At 34.4% G+C, this 13,881-nt stretch overlaps 1 protein-coding gene across 2 annotated transcripts in view; it reads right to left on the bottom strand.

Moving 5' to 3' along the window:
* The window catches only part of LOC145693079 (two pore calcium channel protein 1-like), a 74,236-nt gene that overhangs the window by 48,294 nt on the left and 12,061 nt on the right, over positions 1–13,881 (bottom strand). For both annotated transcript variants that reach the window (XM_081768761.1, XM_081768762.1), the window contains exons 3-5: positions 12,814–12,978; positions 5,445–5,570; positions 4,790–5,103 (exon numbers count right to left, since the gene is read on the bottom strand). In XM_081768761.1, the coding sequence (XP_081624887.1) occupies positions 4,790–5,103; positions 5,445–5,570; positions 12,814–12,978 (605 nt within the window). The remainder of the gene's footprint in view (positions 1–4,789; positions 5,104–5,444; positions 5,571–12,813; positions 12,979–13,881) is intronic.

Here is a 13,881-nt window from a genome sequence, read left to right as displayed (position 1 = left end):
TTTGTTATTACTGGCTGTGCGAACATATAAAGACCGAGATGTATGCACAGATCTGGATTTTTGGAAACAGCTAATTTGGACGACTTGAAGGACACGATAAATAAAGTTATTTTAATCACCCCGGACCAGCATCGTCGCACGCAATTCTCGCTTTCAGAAAAAGACTGCAATAGTGTTTGGGAGTGAACGACTCACAATTGGAGGTCTGGCTATCAACCTTAACAAACAGATAAAAATAGACAAACAACTTTGAATCTTACCGTAAGTACACACAAGATTTTTTGTTAATAAACTAAATAGGTTTCAAGTTACAGTGTTTTAGTTTTCTCCATGATTTTATGAATTTCATGTATTACCGAACAGGCATGGGACGGTTGAATTAGTATTATTATCAAAAATAGGCTGTTTCATCCATTTTTCAACATAAAATTCAACCATTGCATAGGTATTCATTAGTACAGACACTGGATTGTTTAGACACAATGAGAATTCTGGTACATTCCTTGTAGTCTGCATGGCTAAGCAGAGACTCAAGCGCGAAAATGTATAGTTGGTCTAGAGATGAATCACTTACTAACTCATGAGTAATTAGTTAGCTCACCAGTACTTTTTTTTACTCTTTGAATCTTCATTGAATTAGAACCTATGGAGGACGTGGTGTAATAAAAGAAAAGTTTCTTCTATTTCAATAAAACCAATTAGTGTGTAAAAAACTTAGAATAAATAATATTTTAAAAAGCTGGTTATAATTACTCAAAGAACGTAGGGAACACTTATTTAAATTACACTTATTCATCTGCATGTCCTTGATAACCCAGTAATTCGAATTTTAATTTCTGAATATTTCGGAAAACTTAACAGTTTCCTTTACTCAACCGACAAATCTTCTACTTTATCTCAAATTAGTAATATTTTACACCTTTATAGTTACATAAACACCTTGTGGAATAAATGTAGTTAGAGGAAATTTGCTACATGACAGATTTCTTGATTCCTAACTCATTAGTTTGTTGGAAGTACTCACTTACTAATGGCATGAAGTAATATGTAACTAGCCAGTTTACATTAACATTTTTTTCTACTATAGTTGCACTTATATGTTTCCCTATATTTACGAATATTTATATTTTCTTTTATCTTGCTGATATACTTATCTTATATCCTCCATTGTATGAACTATACTTATGTTTAAATGAAATAAGAACACTTCCACTCAAAACTCAAGGTCTGCCATATTTTTTGATTATAGGTAAAGCACAGCCTTGTGTAAAAACCTCTGTTGAATAAAGGAAACTGTTAAATTTTCCTAAACATCCAGAAATTAAAATTCAAACTACCGAACAATCAGGAACACGGAAGTAGGTAAGTTTATTTTAACCCATTGAAATCATATGCCGAGCTTGGTCGCGCAAAGTATTTAAACATTTAAATTATATTATGGCCAGAACTCGTGAAGTATATTCGGTTAATATGCACGAAGGTAGCACATTTTCTCAAAGAGATCTCTCTTGGATTCACTTTCTCTCGTAAAGGGACACGTGGGTCGGGAATTCGCCTTCTAAATATGCTGTCATGTGCTTACAACAGGGCATATAAATCTGATTTCAATGGGTTAAAAGCTTTTTAGTTTGAATGTTCTCAAATTTCTACGCTTTAACAGTAATATATAGATAGAAAATTGTTATCACGTGCAAGAATGAATTTCACATTTCTTATCATTATAGTATTCTGCCATCACTGGAAGATCACGTTTGTAAATTACAACACTCGTATCCGCTGATCTTGTTACTTTGACGAAAGAATCGCTGCATTTAAAAAGACCACTGCAATCGTCCTTCCAGTTTCTCCTTTTCCATCTAGCATGCCTTTATTGTAACTCTCAAAAACAACATCTTAATGTTGGCAGTACTGTCTTGGGACTCATTCTACCTCAAATCAACCAAAAAATAAAAATGTCACCTACTGAGTCAGATTTTAATGAAACTTTGTGTACTTGTTAGTACTGCTAAAATACTAACACCTGCAAAATTTCTCTTCCCTAGTCCTAATAGTTTGCGAGAAATAGGATACCAAAGTTTCAGAATTTCAGGCATTAGGATCGTTCTCGAGGCCATCTAATATTGCGTAGGGCGTAACACAAAAAATCAAATCACAATGCGTGCGCATTGAATCACTTTGAAATTTTTAACTGAAGTTCATAAAAATCTAAAATAAAGATATTGGGAGATTATATTTTTTCTCAGGCAAGGAGATTCTTCCCTAACTGTCATATAGCCTTCGTTCCTACGTTATTTCAACTATAATGGGCTACAGACTTGAAATATTAATTTAATTTTAAAATTAAATTCACATTGATTATATAATGTTTGGGAAAGGAGAAAACTTCTATTATAAAATTTCAAAATTTCCAAAATAAATTATTCTGATTTTCGTTATTCTTCTTCTCTGCCCCCTCCCCCCGCTCTTCAAACACACACGCATACTTCAACACCAAAGAAACTTATACCTGGTGATTCCCTGAGACCTGTGTGACTGTATCGAAGAAATACTATGCCAATACCTTGCTTGTATCAATGGAAATAACACTTTACAGACAACATGCAAACCTGACGCGTCGGACTGTCCGGATTAAACGAAAACTTTTAACCAAAACATTAAAAAAAAAAAAAAAAAAAAAAAAAAAAAAAAAAAAAAAACACTAGTTTTATTTCTGTCTCTTAGAACACTTTTAGCTTTATTTTAAAAAAAGAAGCTATAAGGAAATTATTCTGCCTCATAGCGATATGGTGCATTACGTAAAATGAAATTAACTCCGAAAAATAACTATTTTGAAGAGTTCTGCAGACTTTTATGAACTTCAGTCAGAAATTTTAAAGTAATATATTGCTTTCAAACTGATATGATTTTTTGTATTACACACTACGCAATATTAGATGGCGAAGACAACGACCGAATACTTGAAATTCTAAAACTTATTTTTTACGAATTATTAGGACTGCAGAAGAAAATTTTTGCAGGTATTCATATCTTAGCAGTGTTAGTTAACAAGTTTACGAAGTTTTATTAAAATATGAATTGGTATATGACACGGCCTGGGTGATTTAACATGAAACAAGCCTTGTACTAACCTTGATATACATCTACCATTTAAAAACTGCAGAAAATTTTCAATGAGAATCTCTATCTTCCTTACTAGTGTTTTCTTAAAGTGCCGAACAAAAACCTTTCTTCTAGAAATAATAATAATAATAATAATAATAATAATAATAATAATAATAATAATAATAATAATAATAATAATAATAATAATAATAATAATAAATATTTGTAGATATTTATTACAAATATTTACATTTATTTGTAAATATCTACAAATACTTTGCCCGTCCAGTAACAAAACCTGCAACCTAGGATATCACAAATTTGAGAGAACTACTCTGAACTTTCCTTGAAATTACTGTAACTCCCCAGATTGGTGCAAATGTAGTATACGGCGAGAAACCTGAGACAAGGAACAGTACTAATATTCTACTTGTGGATAACTCTGACCCACTCATTAGATTTCCTACTACTTTCGCTTGATGTAAGCATCCAAAACTAGGGAAGATGGAACTTTCCACTGAAACTTTCGGCAATTATTATATGATAGACGTGTGCCAAGGTTAGTCCAAGTCAATATTTGTAATCATGAGTAAATTTAATTCCTTAATGATGTTGAATACTTACAAGCACACGGATTTGTACACGGAATTACTTTTGGGCTTTCTTTAAAATAACCTGGAATTTTCATCGTTTGATTTTAGTACGTTCTTCTTCAAGTTTATTTAAATATCTGTTACTTCATGAAAATTAAATTTTATAATACATAATTTTAATGTTAACAATGACTCTGAGAAGAATTGAGAGAATTACCTGGAGCAAAAACAAATGAGAGGGTATTAAAAATAGTGAAGAAGAAAAGAACAATTTTAAATGTAATCGAAAAGAGGAAGAGAAACTGGTTGGGACATTGGCTGTACAGGGACTGTCTTGAGACGTACTGCAGGGTATGGTGGGAGGAAAGAGAGGGAGGGGGTGAAGGAGACTATGGTTGATGGACGGTATCATAACAGAAAAGTCGTATGTGAAGGTGAAGAGGTTAACGGAAGACCGTGAAGCATGAAAGCTTCTTAGTTGCGGCAAGTGACCTACCAATAATGGCAGAATACCTACGATGATGATGAAATTTAATAGAATGATGTAAACTCACTTTGAAATAGCATAGAATATTTAATTAGACTTCAAATCAGTAAAATCACAATCATTAAAACTTCAGTTCATTTAAAAATACACAGAAGAATAATTCCCTATATAAATTAATGAGCCTAAAAAAAAAAAAAAAAAAAAAAAAGGACGGCATTGGTATTCAACACCGTTTCAAATGGAAAAATGAAATTAAATTTTTAGTTTAGCGTCCTCCAGTTATGCCCTTTAGACTAAGTGAATTATTGTCAAATTAAGTGAATAAAGTTTATTGTGCTCTCCCACAGGGAATCGAACCAGGACTACAAGCACCAAAGACATACCCGCTACCCACAAGACCACCAGGGAGGGCTTCACACCGTTAAGTTGTACATGTACGGGCTCGTCCCATTCTCTCTTTTTAATTAGCCTCCGTGCTTGTACTTTTCTCCTCCATTTTCACTAGGACTTCCTCAACGCCTTTTCGTTCCACTTCCAGTTAATTCTTTTCTAGTTTCCTATTACTATTTTAAGCTATTTACATATTACAGATAGGAAAAGATCTTACTTAGCCGTTGTAAGAAGAACAAACAGGCTGACAAAACTGTCATGGAGGCTTCGGAAGTATGGATCCATTTCATTCGTACTGAACAAGTAGTACCCTAGCAAACTGTAGATGGCCATAAAGAACAAAAGAAGACCCAACATATCTAAAATTGGAGGAAGCGATTGCAATACTTGACGGATAAACCTCCGGACACCACCACTATAGCGGTTATCCACAAGGAAGATCGGCCTCAGAGCACGAGTAACTCGAAAATGGGTAGATTGCCTTATTAGAACAACGATTGATTCCACAACCATGATTAGTAAGGTCAGGCCCTACAAAAGAAAAAAAGTGTATAAATAATTACAAAACTGGTACGATTCTTTATAGTACATTGAAAAAATATAATTAAATAACATAATAGACAAACCAACAATAAGTAGTTAAATTTTTCTTTAATAATTCACATTTATCGTACCAAATTCACTTTTCTCCCCGATAATCAACAACGGAAAATAAATATCTAGTCAGAACAAGCTTCTGTTTTGCTCTCAACACATGGCATATGTATAAGGTAAATATATATACATTCAAGTTGGTATTAACAATTCAACTCCTGATTTGAGAAAAACATCGCCATACATTACACTCATAAATTAAAAACATAGGTATTTACCTTTATTGTCGTTCGTTTGTGCTTCACAAATGCCATCCACCCTAACCATCGTAATTTCATTACAAGTTCAATACCTATGACAGTCAAGGCAAAGAGTTCTATGGATCCATGAACTCCCACCGGAAGCTGTAAAGTGCGAAATATATTAAAAGTTTCTAATCAGAACACCAATTAGAAATATTAAAATAACATTAAACTATTATTTAAAAAGTTACATTACAGATACAAGATAGAAGAGTAGAAATTTGTCTTTATCTCTCCTGCATTGTTTTCTTTATTTTCTCTTAGTCTATCATCTGATGTCAATTCTTTGAAAAATAAAAGGTTCGCCATATTTTGTTAGTATCAGTCTCTCAGACGGTTTCTGGATCAGTACATCGGTTGCCTTTTAGATTACTTTTACCTTTAGAAATGTGAAGTTCGCAGCTTCTTACCCTAAGAAGTGTTCATAATGTATTGGGCTAAGTAAAAAGCGAAAAATTATATAACCACAGCGAATCGAACCCAGAATCACTATAAATAGACACGAGAAACAATTTGATATGTGTGATATTCCTGAACCATGTAAGTACATTATATTCGTTTTATCCATGCGAAGGATCAACATTATGAATAAGGGATTCGCATATTAAAAGGAACTTACATTTGCTGCTTCTTGCAAAACGAAGTGTCAACTGACCAAACTATTCCCTGCTTATAATGCGACTAGTTTTCTTTAGTTGTGTTTACAATAGTTTTCCGAATTAATAAATACCATGAATTCATAACGAAATATTAGATAATACTTTTACAAGCTGTTGCGCACCAAAGGCTTACATTTCATTCTTTACATAATACAAACGTGAGTTGGAAGTTTTGCAATATTTGTATACGTGGATCATTTGTGGTGTGTACTTCACGTGACCAAAACACTTCAAGTTGTCGAAAGTGCTCACTTGAATGGGTATGGATAGTCATAGTTTTTGCTATGAAAGATTGTACAGTGCTGCATTTCGTGCAATCCAGCTTTAGTCCACAAATGAAGCTACTCGTAAGTTGTGCACCACAAAACATTGTTGTACCATTATTCAAGACTAAAATGTCTTTGAACATGTCTGTCGGCAAACACTTACACTGAAATATTCACCGTTTGAACTATTAAAATATTATTTTACTATTATATGTGTTTTGTTTGTTCGTTGACGATTAGCGTCGCTTTTTAGCACTGAGTCTATATGAGACGTGGACGTACAGTTTAGTGCAATCCAAACCACCGTAGCATTCATTGCTCTTACATAGCGAATCTAACCAGGACACGTGAACAAAGGCGCGCACGACAGCAACTAGACCAGAGGCTCTTTCACAACTATGATCCGCTCATTAAACACAATACTAATCACGATGGAAAGGAGTACATTAATTATGAAACACTACAAACTTAAAACTCACATTTCATAATATATGTACAGAAAATTTACAATATTAAAAACTACGTCATAATGAATTGTAAGAAACGTTGCCAAATACAAAAGCAGTAGTTGCACATATACAGCGGCTATAAACACCAATTAGCAGAAGACTACTGTGGAGGTATTGGTTGATTACATGGAAAAATGAAATGAAATCTTTGAGTTTTACGTTCCACCGTTAAGCCAGTTAGGCTAAAGGAGACGATGATTATGAGAAAGAATGAAATGGTGGAATGAAGATAGTGGGAGGAAACGGAAGAACCCCGACAAAACTCACGAGCACGGTGTTTGTCCACCACAAAGTCCACACGGCGCGAGCTGGGATCGAACCAGGGACCCCAAGCACCGGAGGTGAACGCTCTACCACTGAGCCACTGCGACCCTTTGATTACATTGGAGTTTAGAATCTCTTTCAGTATCGAGGTTATATGAGACGTGGCCCTCCAGTTTACGGCAGAATCTGTACCAGTGTAATGCGTTCAAATTTCAAAATTCTCGCACCTGGAATTGAATTCAGGATCTCGTGCACCAAAAACGTGCACGCTAGCCACTAGCTCAGTGGGGAAGGTCACTGTACTGTGGGGTGTATACTTGAATAATCACATTATTTACTATATTTATTTATTTATTTTTCAATATAATTATTGATAATTCTAGTACAATCTTTCTCTTAATTTTCTTTATCTACACTGGTCAAAATAATAAGGAGAGACTAGCTCAGTGGGGAGGGTCACTGTACTGTGGGGTGTATACTTGAATAATCACATTATTTACTATATTTATTTATTTATTTTTCAATATAATTATTGATAATTCTAGTACAATCTTTCTCCTAATTTTCTTTATCTACACTGGTCAAAATAATAAGGAGAGCAAGATAGAAAATGAAAAAACGATTGAAGGCGATCGAAATTTCCAGACCAGAAAGTCCAAGGTGTTTATTTGGTTGTGGGGACTGTTGGCTTCATCACTGCAATGTCACTGTGCTACGTAGCTCGCACGAACGAACGCAGATGTAAAGTCATAAGACACGAGGTGCAACTTGCGATAAGACGTGAAATAGTCAGACCACTTCGAAACGATAGTAGTATCGCTTTGACGGACAGTAAATGAAAGTAGACTGTTGTAGTGTAATGGTGAATAGGAACAATGACAGCAGAACAAAATTTTGCGATATCTGTGGCAAGGACATGCACACGCAGGATGGAAACCGGACAAACTTCTCGTAGTTCAGGCCCTCGGCTTGTCGCGCGGTGTCATTTTCAGACTCTGGAAACGGTTTTAAGAGACGGGAACAATCCGTTGGTGGTCAGGATTAAGTTGCCCACTGACAATGTCAGCAAAGCGCAACTTACTTCCAATGTGGGCTTGTACTGGCAACAGGGCGAAGAGTGTCAATCCAAACCGTGCACTATCGTTTGCTCGAAGAAGGTTTCTATGCACGAAGGCCGGACAATGGTGTGTATAGCTTTGACTGCAAGAGCGTGGAGCTCACAGAAACTGAGCTGCTAAATATCGCGTGTGAGGCATGTTGAACGGAGCACTGTTCTGTTCTAAGACAAGTCACGTTTCAGCTTACAATCAGGCAACTGACGCATTCTCACGTGGAGAGAACATGGATTTCTAAATTACCCATTCTATGTGGAGGAGGTATCTCAATATGGTGGTAATGGAATAATGGTATGGATAGGAATCAGCACCGGATGGTACACAGATCTTCAGATCATGCGGAATGTTACTCTAACAGTGCAACGATAAGAAATGAGATGCTCAGACCTCACATTGTTCCTATGCTACAGCAATTGGCAATTATTTTATTTTTAAGGACGATAATGGAAGACCTCACCAAGCACGTGTAGTATGGATGATGATGCAGTCAAAGGATATCAAAAGTATGTTATGGACAGCGTCTTCTTCACACCTAAATTCCAATAAACACTTGTAGGACACACTCCGCAGACGTATTGCAGTTAGGAAAGCACCACCTGCAACTCTGCTGCAGTTGGAAATAACTCTACTGAATATGTAGGAAAACGTCCTACAGCCCAGCACTGACAACCTACTCCGATCCATGCCAAATAACTGTGCACCAGTTGCAGCCGTTATTTGTATCAGAGACCATATACTTTACTAGAAGTATGTTTTGTTGTGCAAATGTCCATTTCTGTCTTCTTATGTGCATAAGCCACTCTCATGGTGACTACCCACAGATTCATTGTAGTGATCACGGCAACAACCCTCACAACCAAATACATCGGTTCCCACTGTCATGTTTGCGTTTCCTAGTTTGCTCCACTAATTGTTTTGACCAATGTAAATTCAAAGTAGGATTTTTTGTTTTAATATAAAAGGATTCGTATTCATTCCTTTCTATAGAAGATAATGTTTTGTATAGAATGACAAATTAATTTAGTTGTTGGAAGTGAAGGAATGTTTTAACAATTCTAAAACAATAACTGCTCTACAAAGGTACTTTACGGCTAACCTTAAACCTATTATCATCATCTTAGCTTTTCATTACAGGGCTCATAATGGTCTGGTCTCTGGTAAATAGCTAAAAAGTGACCAAAAACACACGAAAAAGTGACCAAAATCTTATCATGCCCCTATCTCCCTTTGTCAATTTCTCCATCACCTCTCTCTCTGTTTGTTGTTTTGTTTCATCTTTTCTTCTTTACTTCTTTTTGAGTTTCCTCTTTTCTTAGGTTTTCTAAGTCTACTTTGTAGTAACGGTAAGCAGACTTAGTAGATGTAAGAAGCTTCTGAGTAAGTGGAACCAGTTCTGGCCTATTTCCGAATTTCCTCATCCCAGACATTATATTTAACTTAGCATTGAGAGTTCTCAAAGTCGTGAAATATTCAAATTCATCACCTACTCTTAAGAAGAACATACAAGAAGTATAACACAAGACGAACATGATGAACCACATCAACACACACACACACAACTTTGAGCGGAGCGTTAACTATTACAAAAGAAAACTAAAGACTATTATGATAGAAGAAAAAATAGACACAGAAGGGTTCTCAACCCCACCTTGAGAGCTTAAGCATCCACCAACCATTCACGGTGCTTTAGAAAGAATAAAAGCTGAAGTGAGAATAAAGCTGACTGTTTCACATGTGGCAGCGAGTACTGAAGCTTTCAGAAGAGTAATGAGTAACAAGTTTCTGCCTTTTTCCATTTATTTTTATATTTTTCCTAGAAAACTGCCAATGCAAAACATAGATCACACGAAAGTCACTTTACCTTTCAAAAAAGTAACTTTTAGTGACAAATTTTGAAAAAAAAAAAAGTAACTTTTAGTTTAAAAAGTGACTCGCTATGAGGCCTGCATTATTAAGGCCAGTTGGAATAACCGAGAGGTATAAACCATTAGACTGGTGATCAGAAGACCTGTCTGTCGCAAATTCGAATCTTATTCAGGGCACACATTGTTGTGCACTGCCCTTTGCTCTTTCAACCCTTAATTTTATTTCACTATACATTCTCATCCTAGGGCAGACAAGTGGGATGTAAAACAATAAGAATTAAAAAAATCGTCATTCCAATTTTATGAGCTAACAGGGATCATGAAACAAATTATATCACACAGACTATAGAAGTGTATGTAGTTCTATTTGCGGTAAAAATATCGTGATTTACAGTTACTGTTTTTAAAAAAGTCATTTAAAATCATAGTCAATTCTGTATTTAAATTTCTTCTGTATGTATCACGATCTGGATTATTATTATTATTATTATTATTAGTGCGAATAACAAATGATTCGATGGTGTTCTTTTCTATATGCGAAGATGATTTATGTAAGATGTAAATATCATTAATACTATGTTTGAGATTAAATAAATGTTTAGATACACCAAAAATAGCTAAACCTTCTTTCTTAGAATTTCTGATGTGTTCCTTAATTCTAGTTCTGAAGCTTAGTTTTTGTCATAACAGTATAGGAGCTACTACATGCACATTTGACTTCATAAATGTCAGAATGAGTGTCTTGACTAACAAGATATTTGCAGCCGGCTAATATTGTTTCTCGTAGTTAGTTAACCGAAGGTTTGAATTTATATTTTTGAATATTTCTTTTTTTCTCTGTATATGATGAGCTTGGAAATAGCAGAATCGTAACCTATTCCTGTTTAATATTTGATATCGCCTTATCAGTTAATAATTTAATAATTTTTTAAATTTTTAAATTTTTAAATAGGATATAACATTTTTCTAATATGTTAATATTATACATGTTCATTAGTTAAACTAAAAATAGGGTTGATCGCAGCTTTTAAATCATCGTCTGAAGCTATACCGTCAATGACTGGTACGCTCCAATAAAGAAATAATCTATACATTTGATTTTTTAAGATAAGAATGTGCTGATTTCTTGTGATTATTGGAACTGCTAGACGTTGGTTTCCTATAGATTGTAGTGAAGGTCTTCCTATCCCTTCTATGGATATGTCAGAGTGATTTAAGATATCTTTATTTTCTAATTCTACAGCAAGCAACTTTATCTTGCAATCAATATTGTTCCATTTATCTTAGGGAAAAAAAAAAAGAACTGTAACTGCTGTTCTGTTTTATATGAGGTGTGTTAGAAAAGTAATTCATATTCATATTCATATTCATATTTATTTTCCTGTTCATAGCTTACAAATGAGGACAATCCTCAATTAAGCATTACAGTTGTCAGATATGATTTACATTCTCTATATGTTATCAGTAAGATAAGTTTCCACAGAGTAATAGCTTTTTTCTAACAATAATTCTAACAGAGTATTTCTGAATATCCGTTTTTCGTTAATGTCCTTATACTTTGTTGGTAATTTGTTATATAATTTTATACAATTCATATACACAGTTTTGCTAAAATTTGCATAATTCTGTTGGATAATATACATATTACAATTCTGCCTAGTATTGTATGAGTTGTATGAGTGAATCGTATTAGCTAAAGTAAATAAATCCTTGTGCTCGATTACATACATAATTGAGACTTCCTGTTAACAATGAATTTTATTTGTTTTAAAAAGCAAGGTTATTTTCTTCAAAACAGTCCTTTTAGGAAGCTACACAGCGATTTAGGCGTTGTTTCCATTCTTCGTGGCAGTGCTGGAAAGCAACTGCTGGATACCTTTCAACTCGTTAGTTATGCTCTTCTGGATATTATCCGAAGTACCAACATGGTGTCCTTTCAAGTGACTTTTGAATAAGGGGAATAAAAATAAGTCACAGGGACCGAGATCAGGAGAACAAGGGGATGAAGAATCACAGAAATGCTTTCTTCTGCAAAAATTCGTTGATGAAGACTGTCGTGTCTTTGGAATCATTTTGACGCACTTTTTTTCATATCAAAATTCCGTGCTAAAATTTTATGGACGGTAAACACGTTTAAATTTAACTTATTACTGATCATTCTCACCGTCAATCGACGATCTAACGTCATAAGAGATTTTACTCTTTCCACATTGAAATCTGTTTTTAACGTTGAAGGTCTTCCTATCTTTGACTTGTTCTCGGCCTTTAAAAAGAACTTGTACCATCTGAACACTTGTGCCGTGGATAGGAAATGTTTTCCATTTGATGGCACAACGTTGTTCAAACTTTTGCCGGTCCATTTTCGTAACGCACCTCACAAACACAACTTCACTTCATGTGAGGGTTGAGGCTGCAAACGTAATCTGTTCGTACACAGTGTTGCCAGTCTCATTACTTTTCTAACGTACCGTATATCAAGATCTCATCATTTACATAGCGAAGATATTTAGTGGCTTCTTGTCTAATCTATTGGTTAAATTTTAAGATTCAAAATGATCATTATTTGTCGGAATTATAAGTCACAACAAAAATACTGGACACTACACAGTCGGGTTAATTGTATTTTTCTAACACAATTACATTTATAAACTGTAAAAATAAGCTAACCTTAAATAGAGGAACTGCAGGTTCTTCAACCAAGCCCAGACTTAACAAAATTAACGACGTGGCCATATCCAGACCGTAATACCATCGATTATGAACAATTAAATAGGCTGGAAGAGCATCTGGATTCCGAGGATGGGAATCAAATTTGTCATTGTTCTCTCCTTCCTGTGAATAAGAAAAGACATAATAGTAACAATGCAAACTCAAACAAACCATATTATAACTGGATCTATTTGCATCTATACTTAAATAAAGATAAAAGATACATATATGTTATTTTGAACAAATCTCACCAAAGGCACGAACTATAGATACCAAACTTTTAAACCTTAAACTTGTCAACAATAAGCGCAGAGAGAAAAGAAGAAAGAGAATAATGGAAAAACATTCACTCAGGACTTAAGTTACTCTAACATAAGTTAATTTTGAATGTTCTGACGGACAAATGTGACCAGGTCGAAGCAGGATCTCAAGAGGGAGAGGGAAAAGAAAAAAAATCGTTAGAACAATGAAGATATAGCAGGCAGAAAGTAATGCAGAGACATTTGTAAAATTCATTACTGGAGGAGTAGCAAATAAAAATAAATGTAATGTGAAAAGATGGAGAATACAACACTAGCGAGATACACGGAAAAAAGTTGGGAAAGGGATCGAATATACACAGTTCGCAACAAAATTGATTAGAACAAAGAAATCCCAGTATGGATATTTACATGACAATGCTGTCCTGTACTTACCACTGCAATTCATTGTTGTTTATACTTGAAACGATTTCGAATATTCCTCTATTTTATCAATCCAGATTAGGTGAAAATTAGTTTTTTTTTTTTTTTGTATTTCCTTTCATTTTTGCCTAATGTTGTTGACATGGTGCCCTTTAAACCTTTATGGATTAAGTGTTAATTGTTAAGTTACGAAAATAATTTGAGTGAGTTAAATATAATTCTACTTTGAATCTATTATTTTTAGTATTTTGGTACCAGTGAAAGACATATATATCGTAAAAATTCAATTATGACAGGTTCACATATAACTACAATGGAATATAAAGTTAGTTAAACAATACGT

The sequence above is a fragment of the Thermobia domestica genome, chromosome 8, assembly GCF_964235325.1.
Source record: "Thermobia domestica chromosome 8, izTheDome1.hap1.1, whole genome shotgun sequence".
In the NCBI taxonomy this organism is placed as follows: domain Eukaryota; kingdom Metazoa; phylum Arthropoda; class Insecta; order Zygentoma; family Lepismatidae; genus Thermobia; species Thermobia domestica.
This window is presented reverse-complemented; position numbering and strand designations above follow the sequence as displayed.